Raw genomic sequence first — 21,791 nt, forward strand, 5'->3', positions numbered from 1 at the left:
GTGGAATCGAGAGCTGAGACTTTAGAACTGAGCAGAGGGCCTTTGTACCCTGGCCCAGACTTACAGCCTGACTTGCTTTTTGCCCTGTTGCCATTTCCAGCCCAATCCTTAAGCTGAGAAGTATAGACTAAGAAAGGAACAAATTGTCACTGACCCAACAGTAGCTATAGACAGTTCTATGAAACATAATCACCTTGATTGAGAAATAGTAATTTTTCCATTTTTACTTGTATAAGGGAGCAGAGTAGCCAGGGAAGATGAATGGTTAATAGCATTGCTGATATCCTTTTCCTGACTTTAAGTGGACAAAATTATTTTTTAAGTGTAGGTTCTTAAGAGGTGATTTTCATGTAGAAACCTTATGTTTATGTTGTCTTTGGAAGACTTTTATAGGGGTGGGGCAAGGTCACAGGTTCCCCAAACCTACTTTTGGAGTTCCAAGAATAGTAATAATATCTATAATAGTAGCTCTTACTTGATACTCACAACCATTCTGAAAGGTTGGTGCTACTATTATCTCCATTTTACAGATGACAATACTGAGGCAAACTGAGGTTAAGTGATTTACCCAGGGTCATCCAGCTAATAAATGTCTTGAGGCTGAATTTGAACTCGGGTCTTCCTGATTCCAGGCCTAGTATTCTATTCATTATACCACCTAGCTGCCCTATAGCTTGCAATAGCTTTTGAAACTTAGTGAATGATAAGTAGATTATAATCCATCAGTAAATCTTGAAGTCAGATCTTTTTGATATCCAAAACAACAGCTACCACCATACTCTCTTCTCCATGACTTTTGAGTGATTTCCTGCCAGTGGGGGCCTGAAGTCATTTGTGCTCTCTTTACCCCTGTCCCTCTCCAAGGAGATTCATAATACTAATAGTTAAGATCTCCATAGTGCTGTAAGGTTTACAGAGTACTTTCTTCATAACCATCATTTGAATGGATTAACCTTTTTTATGAAGCAAATCTTTTACAAATGAGGAAATGGAGACTTGTAGAGCTTGATTGACTTACCCAGGGTCATATAGTAAGTGGTAGCAGAGCTGAGACTCAAACTTTGTGTCTTCTGACTCACAGTCTGGTCTGTATTCTAAAGTTGGGGTTAGCGAGGAAGAAACCAAATGTATTCTTTCATACAGAAAAATTTGGTGACCAGCTTGGGTTAACCCTTAGAGCAGGCCTGAACAGTGTGTCTCCTAGAGACTCCATTTTCTTTGTTCCTCAGAAGTGATGATCCTGGAGTAGTAGTGCCAATAGCAAATTTGAGCTCTGTTCTCATGAACTTGGGTCTTTGTTCTTTTGTTATTATTAGGAGAAAGACTTAATCTCTAATTTCTTTGTTTGGTTCTTTTTTTGTTCCATTGTACTAAGGCTAAGTTCACTAAAGTTATCCCTTTTCTGGTTCTGACCTCATAAATCATCTTATTTCATTATTTCAGTTCATTCTTATTTCCTTTTTTAAAGAGGGCTACCGAACTGGTAGATCAGGGGATTGCTGTAGACCTAGTATATCTAGATTTTTTTTTTTTAAGCAAGGGGTTTGTATTGTAGTAGTTATTCTTATGGAAAAGATGGAAAGCTCTGGGCTGCATGAGCCTCCAGTGGAATCAAGTGGCTGTATTCACAGCTGTGAGAAAATAAATTGGCTAAGTCTCAAGAGAAGTCGGTAATGGCTGGATGTCAGCTTGGAAGGATGTCTCTGGTGGAGGGTCCCCCAGGGAGCTGTGCTGCTTAATGTCTCAGGCAGAGAAATAGAAGCATCTTTATCTAATTTGGAGAAGGTCTGGTTAGGAGGAGTAGCAAATACATTGCATCATGGGATCCAAAAACATTAGAACATTGGGTTGAATCTACAAAGATAAAATTCATTAGAGGTAAAATGTAAAGACATACTTGAAATTTGATTTCATACTCACAAGATGGGGAGGTAAGGTTATATAGCAGTTTGAAAGCAGTCTGGTAATTTTAGTGGACTGCGAGTTCATTAGGAAGTAGCAGCAGCATGATGTTGTATACAAAAAGTTCCTGTGATCTTGGATCAAGGGAGGCAGAACTCCCAGGACTAAGAAGGGGGTCATTGCACTGTCCTCTACCCTCATCAAACGACATTTAGAGTGTCAGGTTCTGTTTTGGACACCATGTTTTGGGAAAGCATTGGTAAGCTGGAGTGTGGCCAGAAGATAGCAACCAGAATGCTGAAGTACCTGGAATTCATATTATGTCAGGATCATTTGAAGGAACAGGGGGTGTCCAGCCTAAAAAGAGGGTAGGGGTAGAGGGAAACAACAGTCATATAGCACCTGCTGTGTGCCAGACCCTGTGCTAAGTGCTGTATTCCCTCATTTGATCCTCACAACAATCCTGGGAGATAGGTACTACTATTATCCTCTATCCCATCCTATTTAGGGGAATGGGGAACCTGAAGCAGGTATTAGTTAAATGACTTGCTCAGGGTCCCCCAGCTAGTGTCTGAGACCAATGCATCACCAGCTGCCACCAAAAAGAGAGCTCAGGTAGGACATGAAAGTACTTGAAAAGCTATTTTTTTTTTGTTTCTTTTGGTTAAATATTTTTTATTGATAGCTTTTGTTTTCACATTGTCTAAATTTCTCCTATTATCCTTCCACTTCCTAGCCATGAGAGAGCCATCCTATATAACAAAGAATTTTTTTTTTTAAAAGGAAAAAGAAAGGGGGGGGGGAATCAGCAAAATTGATCAGTACATTGAAGCAGTCTCAAAACATATGCAGTGTTCCATACCCTGTCTCTTCTGAGGAGAGGAAGGCAATGTCTTCTCACTTTTTTTTTTAGGGTAATACTTGTCTTTTTTTTTTTTTTTTGGAGGGGGTAAGGCAGGGCAGTTGGGGTTAAGTGACTTGCCCAAGGTCACATGGCTTGTAAGTGTTAAGTGTCTGAGGCCAGATTTGAACTCAGGTTCTCCTGACCCTAGGGCTGGTGCTCTATTTACTGAGCCACGTAGCTGTCCCAATACTTATTCTTTTGTAATTTTTTAGCACTTACTTTTGATTGTTTTGTATTGGCTCTATTTCTGTTGTGTAGTGAGTGTTTTGTTGACTCTGCTTCACTTTGCATCAGTTTATGTGTCTTTCCTTTTTTCTCTGTATTCGTCATCATCGTTGTTTCTTATGACATGGTAATATTCCATTACAGCCATGTACCACAACTTAGTCATTCCCCAATCAATGGACATCTGCTTTGTGTAGGCTGCTTTGTGGAAGAAGGATGTTCTTTTTGGCCACAAAGGGCAGAGCTAAGAGCAATGGATAGAAACTTTCAGAGACTCCTTTTGACTTGGTGTTAGGGAAAAAATCCCTAACAGTTAGAGCTCTCCAAAAGTGGAATGGGCTTCCTTAGGAAGTACTGGGCTCTCTCACACTGGAAGTCTTCAGGCAAAGGTTGAATGACCATTGGTAGGTGTGTTGGCCATTGTGATTCCTTCCAACTCTGAAATTCTTTGATACAGAGTTGGAAGGACATCAGAGGACATCAAACATGGTGGTCCTCTGCATTTCCCTGGTACAGAACCAGACTAAAGTATAACTGGAAAATATTTAAGAAAATTAATTTGAATATAGTGTGACTCTGAGTTATATTAATGTTAATTTCTAAGTCAGTATGTAGTCTTCAGGGATTCTTACATATGGTTTAGCTGCTCCTGTTTCATTTGACTTTTGACACTTTTGATCTAGTACGTCTCACTTCAAAGGTAAGAAATTGTCTGCAGGCCCCTGCAAAGCTTAATTAATGAGAGTGAAACTGCCATTTCTTTGGATTATTTTTGGTAGTCGGTTAGTCAGTAAGTCTTAAACACTTACTATGTGCCAGGAGCTATGCTAAATGCTGGGGATACAAAGAAAGTCAGTAACATTGGTTCCTGCTCTCAAGGAGCTCACGAGTTACTCAGGAAGACAATATGCAAATAACTATATTGTACAGGACATATACAATGTAAAAGGAAAATAATATTCTTCAAGGGAAGGGACCAGCAGTGGTGGCAGGGTATGGAGTAAGAGGTGGGAAGAATTAGAAACATATTAGAAAGTTACTCCTCATTGTGAGCTAAAACCTGCCTCCCTGTAACTTCCATGTGATTTTAAACTCCTAGAATCTTAAGAATTGGAATAACAACAACAATGGCTAGTATAGCCCTTTATGGTTTTCAGAACTTCATATGTGATCTCTTACTTGCTCCTCACAACTCTGAGTTAGGTGCTATTATTTTTCCCATTTTGCAGATGCAGAAATTGAGTTATAAAGAGGTTAAACTGTTTGCCCTGGGGCAGAATTTAAACTTGGGTCTTCTTGTCTCCAAGTTCAGCTCTCTTACCTCTGCTCTACTGGCTGCCTTGCGTCATCTCTCCCTCCTTCTACAGAAGCATGCATCTCCTTGGTGGTATCTCTGACCAGTGTTAATCCACTCTCCATTTGAAAATTTCTAGCCATGGGGAACTTACTTATAACCCAGGCAGCTCAGGCTACTTTTGGGCAGTTCTTATCATTAGTGTGGTTCCTTTTTAGAACCTGTTCCAGTGAGCTAAAGTCTGCCCTAAGCTGTTGCTTTTATTTTGGCTGGTAGAGGCCAAGCAGAACAGATCTAATCACTTTTCTACCCACAGCCTGCTGATGACATTCTCCCTAAGACTTTTTATCTATATTTAATATTCCCCTTCCCCATTCATTACATTGTTGCTCTATTTTAACATAAACTCCTTGAGGACAGGGACTGTTTTTTGCCTTTTTATTTCTAGCTCCTACTTCAATTCTTTGCAAGTAGCAGACATTTTTTTTTATTTTTTAATTAATTTGTTTGTTTCCTTTTAGTTTACAGGATTCAATTCCACAATTCCTTGAGTTTCACATTTTGTTCCCCTCCCCTCCATGGTGGCATATAGTCAAGTATAGGATCTGTAAATACTTTCACATTATACATTAGTCATGTTATAAAGACGGATTGTATCAGATGGAATGAAAAATGGTATAGAGGACATAAAACCAAACAAGAGAAGGAAAAAGATCAGGTATTTTGCTTCCAATGGATATAAACTTAGTTCTTTCTAGTTCTTTCTCTGGTTGCACATATTTCTCTCCATCATGAGTCTTTTGAGATTGACTTATATCACTGAATTGCTGAGAAGAGTCCAGTCTTTCAAAGTTGGTCATCACACATACGTTGTGTCTGTAATTGTGTACAGATTTCTCCTGGTTCTACTCTTCTTACTCAGCATCAGTTCGTATAAGCCTCTTCAGGTAAATATGAAGACCGTCTGCTCCTCGTTTCTTATAGCACAATAGTATTCCATAACATGCATATACCACAACTTGTTCAGCCATTCCCCAATTGATGGGCACCCCCTTAATTTCCAGTTCTTTGCCACCACAAAAAGAGCTGCTATAAACATTTTTGTACATATGGGTCTTCCTCCCACTTCTATGATCTCTTTGGGATATAACCCTAGGAGTGGTATTGCTGGGTCAAAGGATATGAAAATATTTATAGCCCTTTGGGCGTAATTCCAGATTGCTCTCCAGAAAGGCTGGATCAGTTCACAACTCTACCAGCAATGCATTAGTGTTCCAATTTGCCCACATCCTCTCCAGCATATGTCATTTTCCTGTTTTGTCATCTTAGCCAGTCTGACTGGTGAGATGTGGTACCTCAGAGTTGTTTTGATTTGCATTTCTCTAATCAGTAGTGATTTAGAGCATTTCTTCATGTGCTTATAGATATCTTTAATTTCTTTCTCTGAAAATTGCCTGTTCATATCCTTTGATCATTTATCAATTGGGGAATGACTTGTATTCTTATAAATTTGACTCAATTCTCTGTATATTTTAGAAATGAGTCCTTTGTCAGAGACATAGGTTGTAAAGATTCTTTCCCAATTACTCACCTCCCTCTTAATCTCAGTTTCATTGGCTTTGTACAGAAGCTTTTCAATTTCATGTAGTCAAAATTATCCATTTTACATTTTATAACGTTCTCTAATTCTTGTTTAGTCATAAAGTCTTTCCCTCTCCACAAGTCTGATAGGTAAACTATTCCTTGTTTTATGAGGCTGCTTACAGTATCAACCTTTATGCCTATATCATGTACCCAGACTTGATTTTAGTATATGGTGTTAGATAATGGTCTATGCCCAGTTTAAGTAGTAGACATTTCAGGTCTATCAAATTGAATTTTTGAATATAACAAAATTGTTGTGTAATACTGTATTCAAAATAGCATCTGCTGTAATATCAATTTAGTTTTGTGTAAACCTTGTTAAATTATTTGACACATCCCACTTTTGGTTTCCTTAGATGCATATAAATATATACACACACACCACACATACATATATGCATATATATGTGTGTGTTAATATACACACATATAAAATATAAAAGATGCTAAATTTAGTTCAGTTCAGCAGTATTGAACTGAATATTTTTATGTTTTAGAGTTCCATGAGAAACATACAAAGAAAGAGATTGTTCTTTGATTATTTGTGTAAAATATTCCAGCATATTCTTTTGCCTGTCCTGAGTATTCTTACCCATGTGGTAGCACTAACTGATATTAAGGAGAATTAAGTGTAGCAAACAGATATGTAGCCATAGGTCATTGAGCTCTATGACTCATATCCCAGCCACTTCCTTGTACTAAATCATTAATAGTACCAGCAAAAAGATTTGCTGGTAATTTTGATGTTTAAGCCCCTTAGCTTCATATTTATTAATTATTAAGTATCTGCAAGATAATTGTTAGTTGATTTAGGATTAAGAGCCTAGTGAAGTCATTTATTTTCACATTAATAATGGCTTTGCCAAGGGTTGTTGTTGTTATTTGCTGGTTCATATTCCATTTTGGATTGGTTTGCTTCTTTTTAAGAAACTGGGATGAGTAAGTGGAGTTAATTGAAAGTATTCTTTTGGGGGAAAGTTAAGATGGAAAGGGAGGCCAAGGTTGGCTTCATGTTGTTATGAAATGAAATTAATAGAATGATTTCTCATCCCAGGTTTAGTGCCATCCGATGTGCAGCTGCTGTCCCCAGAGACCCTGATGAAATTTCTCCTTCAAAGAAATTTGGACAGGCGGATTCTGAGACATCAAATGAGGCCCGACCCAATGGTGGGCCTACTACCAATGGCCATGGTCCTCCTGCTACCAAACAGACTTCACAGCATCCCAAAGGAATTATGGGAATGTTTGCCTCCAAAATGGCTTCCAAACCCCAAGACCCTAACAAGGAGACTAAAACAGAGTCAAAAGAAGCCACAAATGTAAGTTAGTATTTGGATCTTACATCTTTCCTATGTGATGTAAGTTGTCTTTTAACATCCTGTTACTTAAAATGTTTTAATTAATATTTTAATATTTAATTATAATTTAACATCAGCTTCAGCTTGTTAAAAAAAAAAACTACAATAACACTTGTAGTTTTTCTCATAATGAAAGAAGGGGCATGCTGTGGTGGAAGAAACACCGAGTTTGCAGTTGGGAGACCTGAATCTGAATTCTTGATCTGCCCCTCACCAGCTTGGTGTCCCTTGACCCCTTGTCCTGTTTCTGCCCTTCATCTGTGATCCTCTGGCTTTTGGTTCCTTTTTAGAACCTGTTCCAGTGTCTAATCCTGCTTTGTTTCTTTTTCTATTAGGGTGAAATTTTCATGGATTTGCCCTATAAATGTTCTTCACTTTTAAGTCTTTGTTTGTCCTTTATTCTCTCTCCATTTTAATGTGTTTAAATGTGTTGACTTTGTTAATAGAATGATAAGATTCATAATTCAGTTGGGTGCCTGTTTAGATATTTGTCCTCCCTGCTTTGCACACACCTACTAGGTAACATTTGACTCAGATGTTTTAAACATCATTAGAGAAAAATTTGGTTGTATAAAATAAAAAGCAGTATTTCTGTCAAACTAGGGATATTTTATGGAAGAAATATTTGTAAAGGTCTGGGGTTTCTGTGTTGTGGGTATTGTCTCTAGCAGTGTGGATCATAGTCTCTTTGTATGTTACTGACTGTCTTCATCTATTGCTGGGACTTAAAAAAAAGTTTTAAGAGTGACCCCCTCAGTAATAATTTTTTTCTTCATCAACTGTAGCCTGGTTCTCACCCAGGAGATGTGTAATCCTCTGTTCAGAGCTTTTGTGGCACTAGACATAGCCTATGTTCCCTTGTGTTCTACTCAAAGTCTCTCCATAGTTAGCATCACAGAAAGACATGACAATTATAGTGCTTGTTCTCTAAAAGTGACACCAGGGGAACACCCAGATAGAGTCTTCAGTTTATTATTTTGTTTGATCTTCACAATAGTCTTATGGAGAAAGACTTGCTTTTCTCATCTATAAAATAAGGTTTATAAATTTTGTACTGCCTTCTTCATGGGATTTTTATAAAAGGAGGTGTTTTTAAAAATATTACATAAACATGAGTCCCTCTTCTTGTGAACTGAGGGTTAATAGACTAAATAAATTAATAGATTAAATAGCTTATCACTAGTAAATGGAGGAACTTGAACCCAGAACTCTGACTCTGAATCTAGGTTTCATAACAGCTTAAATACATTTGCTAATTATATATCTGTAGTATATTACTAAGAGGAACTGGGCTATTTATCTCAAACTTCTGGTGGTTATTAGAGAGACCGACCACTTATGTCCTCTCCCATCCCTTAATGTTACTGTCAGTCAAGTATTGAATTAGGTGGACACTTGGCTCCACTGCCTGCGTACTTTTCTCTGAACCACAGATAGCCAGTCTAATTCGTGAACTCTCCTATCCTGGATGATGTCTTTAGCAGGTGCTGAGGACTGCTTCTACATAGGTAAGATGAATCTGACACCAGAATTGTGGAACAAACCGTTTTCTTTTCTGTGCTTTCAGACATCTTCAGCAAGCAGCAAACCACCAGGGAAAGGGAATATGATGAGCAATTTTTTTGGGAAAGCTGCTATGAGTAAGCATGTCTTTGTCTTCCTCGATGCTTCTGCTAATGAGTAGACTTTAAAACCGTTTTTCTTTTAACCTGTGATTTCCTTAGTGTGGGAGCTCCCTTTTATGTAGACTCTGTCTGCCGTGCAGACCAGCAACTTCTCTGGAAGTTAGCCGAGTTAGAGAGTTGCTTGTGGCCTGGAGCAGTGATGTGACTTGAGTGGGATCGAGCAGCCAGTGTGTGTGTCTGAGACTGACCCCAGGCTCCTGTATCCACTACACCAGTTTGCCTCTGGATAATGATTCTTTCCCTTTTTGGGGCCATGGACCCTTTTGGGAGTCAGGTGATTTCCACGGACCTCTTCTCAGAGTATTTGTGATTGAAGAGAGGCCTAAATTTTAGTTAGAGGTTAGTAAAAATAAAGATGTAATTTTTTTCCCATCCAAGTACAGACCCCCTGAAATCTATCCACAAGCCTCATGCATGGATCCCAGGTGAAGAACCCCTGAGCTAGTCCAGCCTCTTATCTTAAAGAAAATGATGCTTCTCTTTTGCATCCTTTAGTCCTTTATGATTTCCAAAGCACTTTGCTTACAGTAACCCAGCAAAAAAATTATTGCAAATGGATTATTCCATTTGATACATGAAGCAACTGAGGCTCAGTGAGAGGAAATCATTTGCCCAGTATCTCATGGTTAATGAGTGTCAGAATTGGGATTTGAACCTACATTTCCTGACTCCAGATGGAATACACTTTGTATCACACTATGCTACGAATGAGGTCGTGTGTAGGTGGCAGATCTGCCATTCTTTTTCATGTGACCTTGTATATTAATCTTTGTGAACAAGAAAGACGGGTTTGCAACAAGCAGTTTGCCCGTCCACATTTGCAGCTATATAACTTCTTTGGTTCATATCTATCTAAAACTATCATTTGCAAAACCTAGTGCTTCTTTTTGAGTTTCCCCTTTATCTTAAGCCAGGGCAGAGCAAACTCAGGACCACCATAGCACCAGACATTTATCCTGATCAGAGTGAGGATTGGAAAGAGTACTCCAATTGGAGTTGAGATCTAGATTTAAGAATCAGTCATGGGATTTTAGGAATACCTTTTACCCTTTTTGAGCCTTGGTTTTCTCAGCCATAAAATGGATAATAGTACTACCACTTTCTAGGGTTATTGTGGAGAAAAGTATTTTGTGCTATGGAAATGTGATTTTTTTTGTTTGTTTGTTAATATAGTTGTGATAGAGCTTCAAAATTAGAATGATCCTCAGAGTGGTCTAGTAGAATTGTTTTTAGTTCTTGAATCACCGCTACAACATCCCCCCCAAATGATACTCTCATCTCTCCTTGCACTTTGTTGGTGCTGGGCAACCCCCAAGGCAGTTCATTCTGTTTTTGGAAAGTTAATTGTAGGAAGGTCTTCATTTTATTGCTCTGTAATCTGTCTCTCTGATCTTTCACTATTTTTTCTCATGAAGGTAGAGACAGTTGTCTCTCAACAGGTAGAGGAGACTTCAGCCAGCTGAGACAGAAAATGTCCTACTGATGTTGAAGCTAAAATGTTAGGTTCTCAGCTTGTTTATGTGTAAAATCTAATATATTTTTTGCATCTTTGTTGGAATGTGCCAGCTACATAGTTGGACAGGTAGCCTACCTAATTGTCCATCAGTAGGCATGTCTTAGACAGTTGATGTAGACAGACAGTGATCCAAGCCAAGCATTGAGCAAGAGGAAGAGATCCGGAAATGTTGTATTTAGAAAACCACATAACCCTTTCATTGATCCCCAACTGTTCACTGTTTTTTAACACTAGTGGTCTCCTAATGAGATCTGTGGATTGTAAAAAGTCTCTACCCACAGAAAACTCAAACTTGCCAGGTACTCATAGGGCAGTAGAAAGCTCTATAGAAGATGGAAAGAAATAGACTACAGCATGCCCATGGCTTCCCATGAAAAATGAGGACATGTATCACTGGAAAATGGGTGGTTCTTTTGTGGAGCTAGAGGGCAAGATAAAAGATGGGTGGCCTGAAGGCTACCTTGATGTATCTGAGAAAATCATTAGAAGGGTCTTCAGGATTGTGGGTGACTCCTGTGGAGGATTTAGGGAAAGAAGCCATAGAAATCAGTGATCCAGGAAATGTCATTGTCACTAAAACATACATTTTGAAAAATATGTCTCCTCTTTTGGCCCAGCTCTTAGGTCCAAAGAAAATTTATTGAACCCAATTTCATACTATATTCATGGTGGTTGGGCCCACGCTGTGTCTGCAGTGTGCCAAGCTAGTCTGTATGCTGCATTGGTTTCCCACAGCGAGGCCCCATTGTTTGAATCTGTGCTTTGGTGCGTCCCTGAAGGTTTTTTCCCCCCTTGTCCATCTTAATTTGCATTTGCCCTAGTTTGGGGCTCCACACAATGGCTATTTGGGTTTTCTTTTATCTTTTAGCCAGTAGAATTATATTGTAACTGGGCTGTGCTTCAGACTGGTATTTGGGCTCTGTTCTAGGATCTGTGTGTTGGTGATCTTGCTTTTGCCCTTTAATGTTAATTGCAGTTCATTGGTGACATGAGATTCCTTAAAGAGATCAAGTGTCAGGTCTCAGCCATAAAGAAGGCTAGATACTACCACCTCACATTTTAATTTGATCTGGAGTGTGATGCTGGACCAGTGCCACAATCCATCTTTCAGATTCACAAAAGGCTTCATGACTTGGTTTTCTTTTGGTTGTTTTCCTATTCCCTTGTCAATTCTTAATAGTCATTTGACATTTTATTGAGTACTTACTATGGGAAAAACCCTTAACAGAAGTTGGAAGTGACAGTGTTGGAAGTAGAGACTAGCACCACATATTCCAGATGTTTAGTGAGGTAAGATTTAATCTGGATTAACATACAGTCCTTTTTTTAGTTTGAAAGAAATCAATTATGCAAGTATAGGATGAGGGAGATGCAGTCAGATAGCATTAAAAAAAAAACTTAGGCATTTTAATTACTGTAAGCTCAGTGTGACTTAGTTCAGTGATGTGATTGCTAAAAGAGCTAATATGATCTTAGACTTCTCTAATGGAAGTGTAAAGTCCAATAAAGTCTTACAGCCCTTTCCCCTGATCATATCATTTTGAGGATATTTTGTTCAGTTTCTCAATGCCACATTTTGGAAGGGATATTAACAAAATCAACCATGTCCAAAGAGGAGAGGGCAACCAAGATGGTGAGGGGACTTGAAAACATTTCATAGAAGATAAGATGGAAAGGACTGGGGAGGTTAGGCCAGAGAAGAGAAGACATGATAAAGGGGGTGACTTGATTCCTGTCTTCAAAAATTTTAAAAGACTATTATAGTCTTATCTATGTGCCTACAGGTGGGAAAACTAGGTCCATTGGCTAGAAGATTAAGGGAAATGGGTTTAGAACTTTGCAGAAATGGAATAGCCTACCTTCTTAGGTCATGAGTTCCCCATTACTGGAACATTCAAATGGGGTGGATGACCCCTTGTTGGGGATATTATAGAGCTTTGGTTTTGAATTGTACTAGATGGGCTCTAGGGAGAATGAAGAAAAAAAATGGAGGATGTTGTTGACGTGTATAAATGACAAGACTTCTAAAAGATAGTGATTAGATTTCTCCTCTAAAAGAGCCAAAACTCAGATATATGCTTAATAATACTGATAATTTATGGGGTGAAAGTATTAACTGGTGTGCTTGTTTCAAGAGGTGATGATAAGGTAATTTAGTATTGCCTGACAGAATAATATTGCCCTTCAATTATATATATAACTTACCCTGCTGTGTTTGCAGATAAACTTAAAGTCAATTTGGACTCAGAACAAGCAGTAAAGGAAGAAAAAACATTGGAACAACCTCCAGTTTCTGTTGCTGAACCAAAGCTGGCATGCAGTGGAGGCCTGAAGAAACCCTACAAGAAAGTAGAGCCTGTTAAAATGCAGCAAAAGGAGAAAAAAAGGTAGGAAAGTTTTGTGGAGCTTGGAGGAAAAGCATCTCTGCTGGGGGCCAGGAGGTCTGAGCTTGAGCTTATTGACATCAGTGGTTTTTAGCTGAGTGATGAGGCCTTCCTGGTACCATAGGATAGATCCATATGGTCAGAATGAAGTAAAAAGCCAGTGAGTACCACTGTATCTTGTGAAGCCAACCCTTTCAGGCCTGGATCATTGTCTCCCCAGCTTTATTTTGGTCTTGTAGACAGCTTAAGAATACCTATTTTTTTCTTTTCTTTTTTAGCTTTAAATTGCCAGTTGAGGGTTTACTCAGGGATACTGTTTCCAGTCAAGTTTAAGAGAAGACTTTCTGTGTTTACTTTTTCTATCAATGAGTTTATTTTTCAAGTGGTAAAAGGTAATTAGAAGAGAAACTAAAAAGCACGTAAGCTATTAAAAATGGGTCCAGAAGTTTGAGACACTACCTCATAGTCGGTAGCAGTAAGTCTGTTGAAAGAACCTCTGAGCAACTCCGTCAGGACCGATAGGCCCTAGAAAGGCCTGACTTTTGTGCAGAGGTTGGGACTGTTTCTTTGCCAGGCAGATGTCAGCCAGTTCTCCTGAGGTTTCAGGCTGAGCTGGAGTACTATCCAAGGGACTTCACCTTGCCATGAACAGGTGATATGGATGGATTAAAATGTTCCCAACTGTGGGTGCACTCCTCACTGTGATGGCTGTTGTTGGCTCTGTAAGTGGGGCTGACAGTTTCCAGGGGTGGGAGGTGGGAGAGAAGAGGTATCGTATACTGATGGAATATCTCACTTGCAAAGCATACTCTACAGAACTTGTGACTTTTATAGTCCTTGGTCACTGGGCTCTGTGAAAGAACAGGTTGCTGCCTTCCAGTTAGGGGTTGGGGGATTGGACGTCGAAGTCTCATCCCAACTCGAACTCCTGTGACTCAAACCACTCTATCTTTTATGTTCCCAGGGATGCTTTCAGCAGTCTTTAAAGGATTTTGTGGTTTGGCAGCCTTTTGTAAACTCACTTTCAATGCCACTAGAATATAATTGATCACATCTTTGCCTCCTTTCCTCCATTGACCCAAGCCAATCATTGAGCTAGAAATACTTTACCATCTGTTAGGGAGAGGGTAGAATTATACTTTAGAGTATTTCAGAAATCATTGAATATAGGATCCCAGGGATCTTACCTTAAGTTCCTTTCCCTTTTAGACCATGTCTGTTCAATTTAGCTTAAAGAGGAAGCCCCACTAAGCCTCGACATCTCATAGTGTTTCTATCTTGCTTCTAGGAGCTCAGATAAAGGCATAATAAGCTCAGCTTTCCTCAGGCTTAACTCCATGAGATCCTGCAGGAGTTATTTAGCCTCTTGGGGACTCATTTCTCTCAGTTATAAAATAAGAGGATTAGATAATTAGACTATCTCTAAGGTCTCTTCTAGATCTAAAACTTATCCTCATCCTTTCTCTCTCTCTTTTTTTTTTAATGCTTTATTAACTTCTGATTTACATCATCCATTTCCGCCAGATTTTGAGTTACAAATTTTCTCCCCATTTCTCCCCCAACCACCACCCCAAAATAGCAGTCCCACAGGATATCCCCTCCTCCAATCTGCTCTCTCATTTTCCCCCTTTTCCAGTGGATAGCTATGCCTCAGTGCATGCACATCCCATTTCCCAATTACATGTAAGATGGTATTAATAATAGTATATTATCCTTTCTCTCTTGAAGCCCTTGGGTCTGCTGAATTTCTGAGCCAGTAGCTATATCTATACCATAATAACAGAAGTCTGTCTATTCCTCATAAGTGGGTTGTATGTCATTGTGCATGCTCCTCCTTAAGGTACTAATTTTGCACTTAGTATAATGGATTTGTATATTATATTTATGAAAATAGCCATGTGTGAATGCATACACATACACATACACACATACAGACGTGTGAAGTGGTCATGGAATAGGGGTAGTAAGTGGCAAGGTCAGAATTTGAACTCAAGTCTTCTGACTCCAAACCCAGTGTTCTTTTCTTGATATTAGTCTATCACTTCATCCAGAATACTTGAAAAGTGTCCACTTTTTAACAGACTTGTGAACTCATAGTTGGCCGTTTTGACACAAATGGGGTTATAATGGTGATAAAGGGAAAAGCACTGGAAAAAAGAGAGGGGCAAGTATGTAGATTTTAATAGTGATGATTCTATTCTAGCCTCTGAAATTTGTTGTTTTTTTTTTTGCCTTTTGGCGGGCAATTGGGGTTAAGTAACTTGCCCAAGGTTACACGGCTAGTATTTTTGTGTGGGTGTTAAGTGTCTGAGGCCGGAACCGAACTCAGGTCCTCCTGCTTTACTCACTGAGCTACCTAGCCGCCTCTAGCCTCATGAAATTTTTAAGGTGATTCAGAATAGACTTCCTGGGAGAAGAGGCCCTTGGGAATCGTGCTTTGAGGGGACTTCAGTTAAGAGGTCACTGCAGCTAGCTACTTGTTTTTAGACACAGTTGTACCTAACCAGATAAATCCCATTTTTTCTTTAACAACCTCCAAAGAAAATTTGTTACTCACATCTGTCTAATGGATTATGAAGTTCTTAAAGCTCCAGGATCCATATGTTGCACATGGTTTTTGTCCCTTACAATGCCTGTCACTGCTCAGATATTCATTGAATAGATGAGAGGATTTGGTAGGATGCATGGGAGAAGTAGCCCCAGAGGGGACTGGAAAGGACAGTGAGAAGGAAAGTGGAACCTCCTCTTATCAGCTTTGAGTGCCTCTTCTGGTCACGGGAGGGCAGTGTCAGTGCAATTCGTTTTAATTGTACTTAAATAACTGTCCAGTCTTCTTTCATTCCTCATCTTGGTAACTTGTGCCCACTTTTCCCTTGCTGGTGCTCATTTTGTGGGCTTTATCAAGCAGGACTGATGGACTGTTTCAGTGTGAACATTTTAGCCAATGGATTCTTGCCATGTGTAACATTTTCTGTTTTGGAAAGCAAAAGCACTTACTGAAATGCAAACAAACAAGCAAAATATTCTCTCGTAAACCTGGGATACACTATCTCACAAATACACACAAAAAACTCACTCCCAGATTGCCTTAGTAAAGAGGCACACATGTAGGGAGAACAGATGGCCACGCAGCTCCCCAGGCTGCTCTGCAGTCCTCCTGCTGTTCGTCTTGCACACTGTGCACCTGCTAGGTGGTAGGTGGCTTCCTCACCTGCTTCTCTCTGCAGCTCAGTCCCAATCACTGGGGCTGGCTGCTCTACAGAAAGATGCCGTAGTTGTGGGTGGGCCAAGGAGAAGAGTGTACAAGGGAGATAGTGAGAAGAAACATGCTCATTTTTATTCTTGGATGGCAACAGGGGAAAGCAGGAACTCTCAGATGATGAAGCAAAAGAAAGTGAAAACCTGAAGAAAAAGAGGAGAAGAATTAAACTTCCTGAATCAGACAGCAGCGAAGATGAAGGTGAGAGCTATTCATTTTTGGACTGTGGGATTGAGTCTTTGCTATGGTCATCCAACTTTTACTCACTATATGGTTATCTAGGCTCTAAAAGCAGCTTTATTTTAGGTTTGATAATGAAGATTGTCCTAGTTAGGGGCTCACAATTATGACTCTGTATTGAATTCCTTCTTTGGAAAACATACCCTATTCTTGTTCAGATTTAAATAGTTAGAAATTCTTTTGGACTCTTGGTTAAGTAAAGCAAAGAAGCAAACAAAATTCTCCCAGCTGGATGGTGGGATAGCACGTATAGTTAAAGGCTAGACTATTCTTTCTGAGGGGTTCCTTCTCCCCTAGTAGACTTGTACCCTGGATTATGTGGATTCTTCACCTTTCCTCACCCAGGAAAGCAACAGAAATCCCTTCTTCCTTTAAATTGATAGACAAGCAGTAAGTATACAAAATCTGACTTTTTTGTTGTTCATTCATTTCTGACTCTTTCTGACCCTATTTGGGGTTTTCTGGAGTGGTGTGCCATTTCCTTCTCCAGCTCATTTAATAGATGAGAAAACAGAGGCAGACAGGGTTAGGTGACTTGCCCAAGGTCGCACAGCTAGTATCTTGAGGCCATATTTGAACTCACAAAAATGAGTCTTTCTGAGTCCAGGCCTGAGGCTCGTGGCACCTATCTACTTAATAAATATTATTTGACTATTAACTTTTATTGTAATGGATTCATATAACTTTGAAAAATGTACATAACCTTCTAAAAATGCAAAAATGGGTTTTTATCATCACAGAACTTTTTAAACTATAAATTAAATAAATAAATAGCCCCTTCTGAAAATTTTCCTCAGCCCAATTAAACTTAAAGGAGGACACATTACAGTCACATATAAACAGTTGTTCAACAAACGAAAGCCTAAATATAGATAGAGATGCTTTTAATTTCCTGGGGGAAAGAATTCTTGCCTCAAAACTTTTTGTCTTGGATAACCTTCTGATGATGAGCCTGTCTAAATGTAACTAGGATAGTTCTTTGGTGACAGACACTCTGTCCATTAGTGGGCTCATATTTGAAACCTTTCAGCCTCCCAGAGGACTGTGCTTAACTGGAACCTCATTGAGAAGCAAGGGTAGCTTTATGCTGCATTAAGGCATCGAAGGAGTATTTTAGTGGAAAGCTTATTCAACTAGTGATCTTAGAACTCTGTCAACATGGACAGTTCTTAAAGCCTGCCTGTGAAGGAGGTCAAAAATGATTCCATTTTTCCAGTAGAGAAATGAGGGTCCGAGTGTATTAGGAGGACTCTATAGAGCTATGAATGAACTCCAGAAGTTCTTATTCCATCTTCTCTAGACTTCAGAGTAGATTACATTTCTATAGCACTTATAATATTAAGCTTAGAGAAAAGAAAACTTAAGTGACTTTAATCTTTAAATATTTGTAGAGCAAACAAGGGGAAGAGGCATTAGATTGGTTCTTTTTGGCCCTGGAGGGTAGGGAAGGTTAGAATGAGGAACTGAGGAGGAAAATTGCAGAGATGTAGATTTTGGCTTGATGGGATTTAAAAACAAAACAAAACTTCCTAACTGTGCTCTCCAGAAGTGAAATGGGCAAGCTTGAGAGGTAGGTTCTCTATCATTGGAAGTCTTCAAGTAGAAGTTGGATGGCCATTTATTAGGGATATTGCAGAATGATTCCTTTTCAAGAATGTATTGAACCAGATAACCATTTGGGGAGTCTTGATATTCTGTGGAGGTTTTTCTGTTCTGTCATTTCCTCAACACTAGAAGGATTCAGGTAGAGGCTGGATGATAGTTTGTTATAGATTGTCAAGGGTGAGTTATTCTTTATACTGGAATTTAGCTGGAAGAGCTTCCTGGTCCTTTTAACAATTTTGTCATTGCTATTATGATTCCCAGAGCTAAAAAACCTTATACAAATAACTTATATAAAATCCCAGCAGTGGATATTTCTAGTTTTTTAGCACTAAAAAGTTAGTGAATTGTACTTTTTTTTTTCTTTTTTTGGAGGGGAGAAGGCCAGGCAGTTGGGGTTAAGTGACTTGTCCAATGTCACATGGCTAGCAAGTGTTAAGTGTCTGAGACTGGATTTGACCTCAGGTCCTCCTGACTCCAGGGCCGGTGCTCTATTCACTGTGCCACCTAGCCACCCCTGAATTGTACTCTTGATAAGGATATTTTTAACTTGAAAAATGATTGGTTAGGTGTCTTGTTTTAGTCTAAAACAAGCTAGTTTAAAAAAATCTAGAGATAGATTCTAGGAATGAATCATTTCATTAAGCTATTAAGTAGCTATTCTTTGACTGCTTCAGTTCAACAAATATTATTTTAAAAATTTTATCATTGAGTTTTATTTTCCATTCATGTTCTTGGAATAGGTATTTCTGGTAGCTCTTTGAATTTTCATGTCAACTCATTCAGGGTGTTACATTCCAGTGGTGGGAAATTGATACCAGTGCTCTGAATGTGGCCAGAGAGCTATCTTCTGAAAGAATTCCTCCAGATAATCCTTGAGTAAATTTATCTGTTTTATAAAAATCAGAACTTTTTACATATGAAAGAGTGAATAGATTCATTCTGCTTGGCTCAAGAGGACAGAATTAGGACCAGTGGGTGGAAGCTTCTAAGAGGACCGTGACAGCTTGATGTCAGGAAAAGAGCTTCCTGACAACTACAGCTGCCCTAAAGCAGCATACTCTTTCTTGGGATGTAATCAGTTCCCCCCCTTGGATGATTTCAGGGAGAGGTAAGACAGTCACTGGTTTAGCTTGTTGCACCTCGATTTGCTATGGATTGGACTAGAGAGCACGAGATTTTTTTCTATCTTGGGCTCTTATCCTGCTTTTGTTTTATAAGCAGTAAAAAATGGGAGGCTTAGGAGAATGTTCCTTAAACTCTGAATGTGGAGAGCAACAAGTTGGACATCTGTGAAAAGTCACCCCTGCCCTGGCAGTTACCACCATGGGGAGCCCCAGGTAGCAGATGAAGAAATGGCTTTGATGTTTTTGTATTTTATAGCAGTCTTGTTGAAGTTCTCAGAAATGCCAGAGCCATTGGTGTGCCATGTGGATGCAGTCACGTAGTTCTGTTATTCTCTAGTCCCAAACGAACTTGTTCATTGTATGTAGCTCTTACTTTCCTGACACAGCAGCCTATCAGGGGATGTACTTGGGTCAGTAGATCACAGTGTGATAGAGGATGGATGGGGGGGAGCTCTAATAGGGATTCCTCTCCCTTAGAGATGGCCAGGAGGTCTGAGGGGGCTGCTAGGAGAAAGGACTCTGGTAGTTCTTTTGAGGGATTCAACTGTCAGCTTAATTTTCCTTACATGTAATTTAGGTTAATTATGTATAGTTTTCTGGAGGCAGAGAACATTTTCAATCATTTTTATGTATGTATGTGAATTGTTTTTTAGAACCTAAAAAACCAAAAATAATAGCATTTCCATAAATATAGCAGAACACAAAGATGAAACCATGAATCTCTATTTTATACCCCTTGGTTTAAATAAAAGCCTGTAATAAATTCTACACATTCCTTTCAAAACTGCTTCCTTCTGAGATTCCTTCTCTTCTGTGGATTAAAAAAATTTGTTTCAATGATCCCCTTTTCCTCTTCCTCTTTTTGATTAATAATGATAAAAAAGATGCTAACAAGATAAAGGGGACCACTAGCACATAAGACTAAGCTATTTTAGAATGAGTCAGAACAATGAAAAAGCAATGCAAGTAGCAACATAGTCCCAAGGACCCTTTTAAATAACAAACAACAATAACAACAGCAAATGCAAAGTTTCTCCCCATCTGCTGGATGTGAATCTAGCTTCCAGTGAGGCAATAATGAATGAACACACAAGGTTTTTTTTTTTTTTGGTTTTTTTTTGGTCTTTATTAATTTGTTTACTCTTAGTTTACAAGATTCAGTTCTACAATTCCTTGAGTTTCAGATTTTCTCTCCCTCCCATGGCGGCATACAATCTAGGATCTGAAATACTTTCACATTAGATATTAGTCAGGTTATAAAGAAAGATTGTATCACATGGAATGAACAATGGGAAAGAGGAGACAAAACCAAACAAGAAAAATAAAAACAGCAGGTAGTTTGCTTCAATCTGGATTCAAACTCAGTTCTTTCTCTGGATGTAGACATCTCTCTCCATCATGAGACTTCTGGGGTTGACTTATAATCCTGCATTGATAAGAAGAGTCCAGTCTATCAAAGTTGGTCGTCACACATACATTGTGTCTGTAATTGTGTACAAATTTCTTCTGGCTCTACTCTTCTCACTCAGCATCAGTTCATATAAGCCTCTCCAGGTAAATATGAAGTCCATCTGCTCCTCGTTTCTTATAGCACAATATATGCATATACCACAACTTGTTCAGTCATTCCCCAAATTGATGGGCACCCCCTTAATTTCTAATTCTTTGCCATAACAAAAAGAGCTGCTATAAATATGTTTGTACATATGGGTCTTCCTCCCAATTCTATGATCTCTTTGGCATGCAACCCTAGAAGTGGTATTGCTGGGTCAAAGGGTATGAAATAATTTATAGCCCTTTGGGCATAATTCCAGATTGCTCTCCAGAATGGTTGGATCAGTTCACAACTCCACCAGCAATGCATTAGTGTTCCAATTTGTCCACATTCTCTCCAGCATTTGTCATTTTCCTGTTTTGTCATCTTAGCCAATCTGACTGGGAACATACAAGGTTTTTAAGAAGTAGAAGCCCTGGAGTGACTAGGTGGCTCAGTGAATAGAGGACCAGCCCTGGAGTCAGGAGGACCTGAGTTCAGATCCTATCTCAGACACTTAACACTTATTAGCCGTGTGACCTTGGACAAGTCACCTAACCCCAATTGCCCTGCATCCCCCCCCCCCCAAGCAAAAAAAAAAAAAAGTAGAAGCCCTGGAGCATCACTGTTGCTAACTCCTCCTCCCTTCAACCCCAATTAAAAACTGAAAGGAAAAATAAAGCCCTTGTAACAAGCATAGTGAAGCAAAAACAGATTGGCATATATCCAAGAAATAGGACTCGTTTTGTACCTTGAGTCTATCTAGAGGTAGATAACATGCTCCATCCATCCCAGGTCCTCAGGAGTCATGATTGGTCATGGCATTGATCAGAGTGCTCAAGTCTTTCAAAGGAATACTCAGCTCTGGTCATTTCATCAAAATGCTTAAAATCCTCTTTTCCATTAAAGACTCGTTTTTCCCCTGTAGCTTTGCAGATTAAATTGTTCTTGGTTGTCAGCCTAGATCGCTTTTACCTTTTGTAATATTTTACTATCAGGATCTGCTGGTTTTTAGTGGAAGTGGTCAGATTGTGTTTGCTACTAGCCATAATTCCCTAGTACTTGACCTGTTTCTTTCTGGAAGATGATGGTATCTTTTCTTTGAAGTGGGTCCTTT

The 21,791-nt window shown here is 39.1% G+C and overlaps 1 protein-coding gene across 2 annotated transcripts in view; it reads left to right on the forward strand.

Moving 5' to 3' along the window:
* POLD3 (DNA polymerase delta 3, accessory subunit) overlaps positions 1-21,791 on the forward strand; it is a 67,251-nt gene that overhangs the window by 30,146 nt on the left and 15,314 nt on the right. For both annotated transcript variants that reach the window (XM_069070845.1, XM_069070846.1), the window contains 4 exons: positions 7,024-7,288; positions 8,895-8,967; positions 12,750-12,915; positions 16,269-16,372. In XM_069070845.1, coding sequence (XP_068926946.1) covers positions 7,024-7,288; positions 8,895-8,967; positions 12,750-12,915; positions 16,269-16,372 — 608 coding nt within the window. The remainder of the gene's footprint in view (positions 1-7,023; positions 7,289-8,894; positions 8,968-12,749; positions 12,916-16,268; positions 16,373-21,791) is intronic.

This window comes from Petaurus breviceps, unplaced genomic scaffold (genome assembly GCF_028583685.1).
Source record: "Petaurus breviceps papuanus isolate PSGF00001 unplaced genomic scaffold, PetGlider_PUasm1.0 90823, whole genome shotgun sequence".
In the NCBI taxonomy this organism is placed as follows: domain Eukaryota; kingdom Metazoa; phylum Chordata; class Mammalia; order Diprotodontia; family Petauridae; genus Petaurus; species Petaurus breviceps.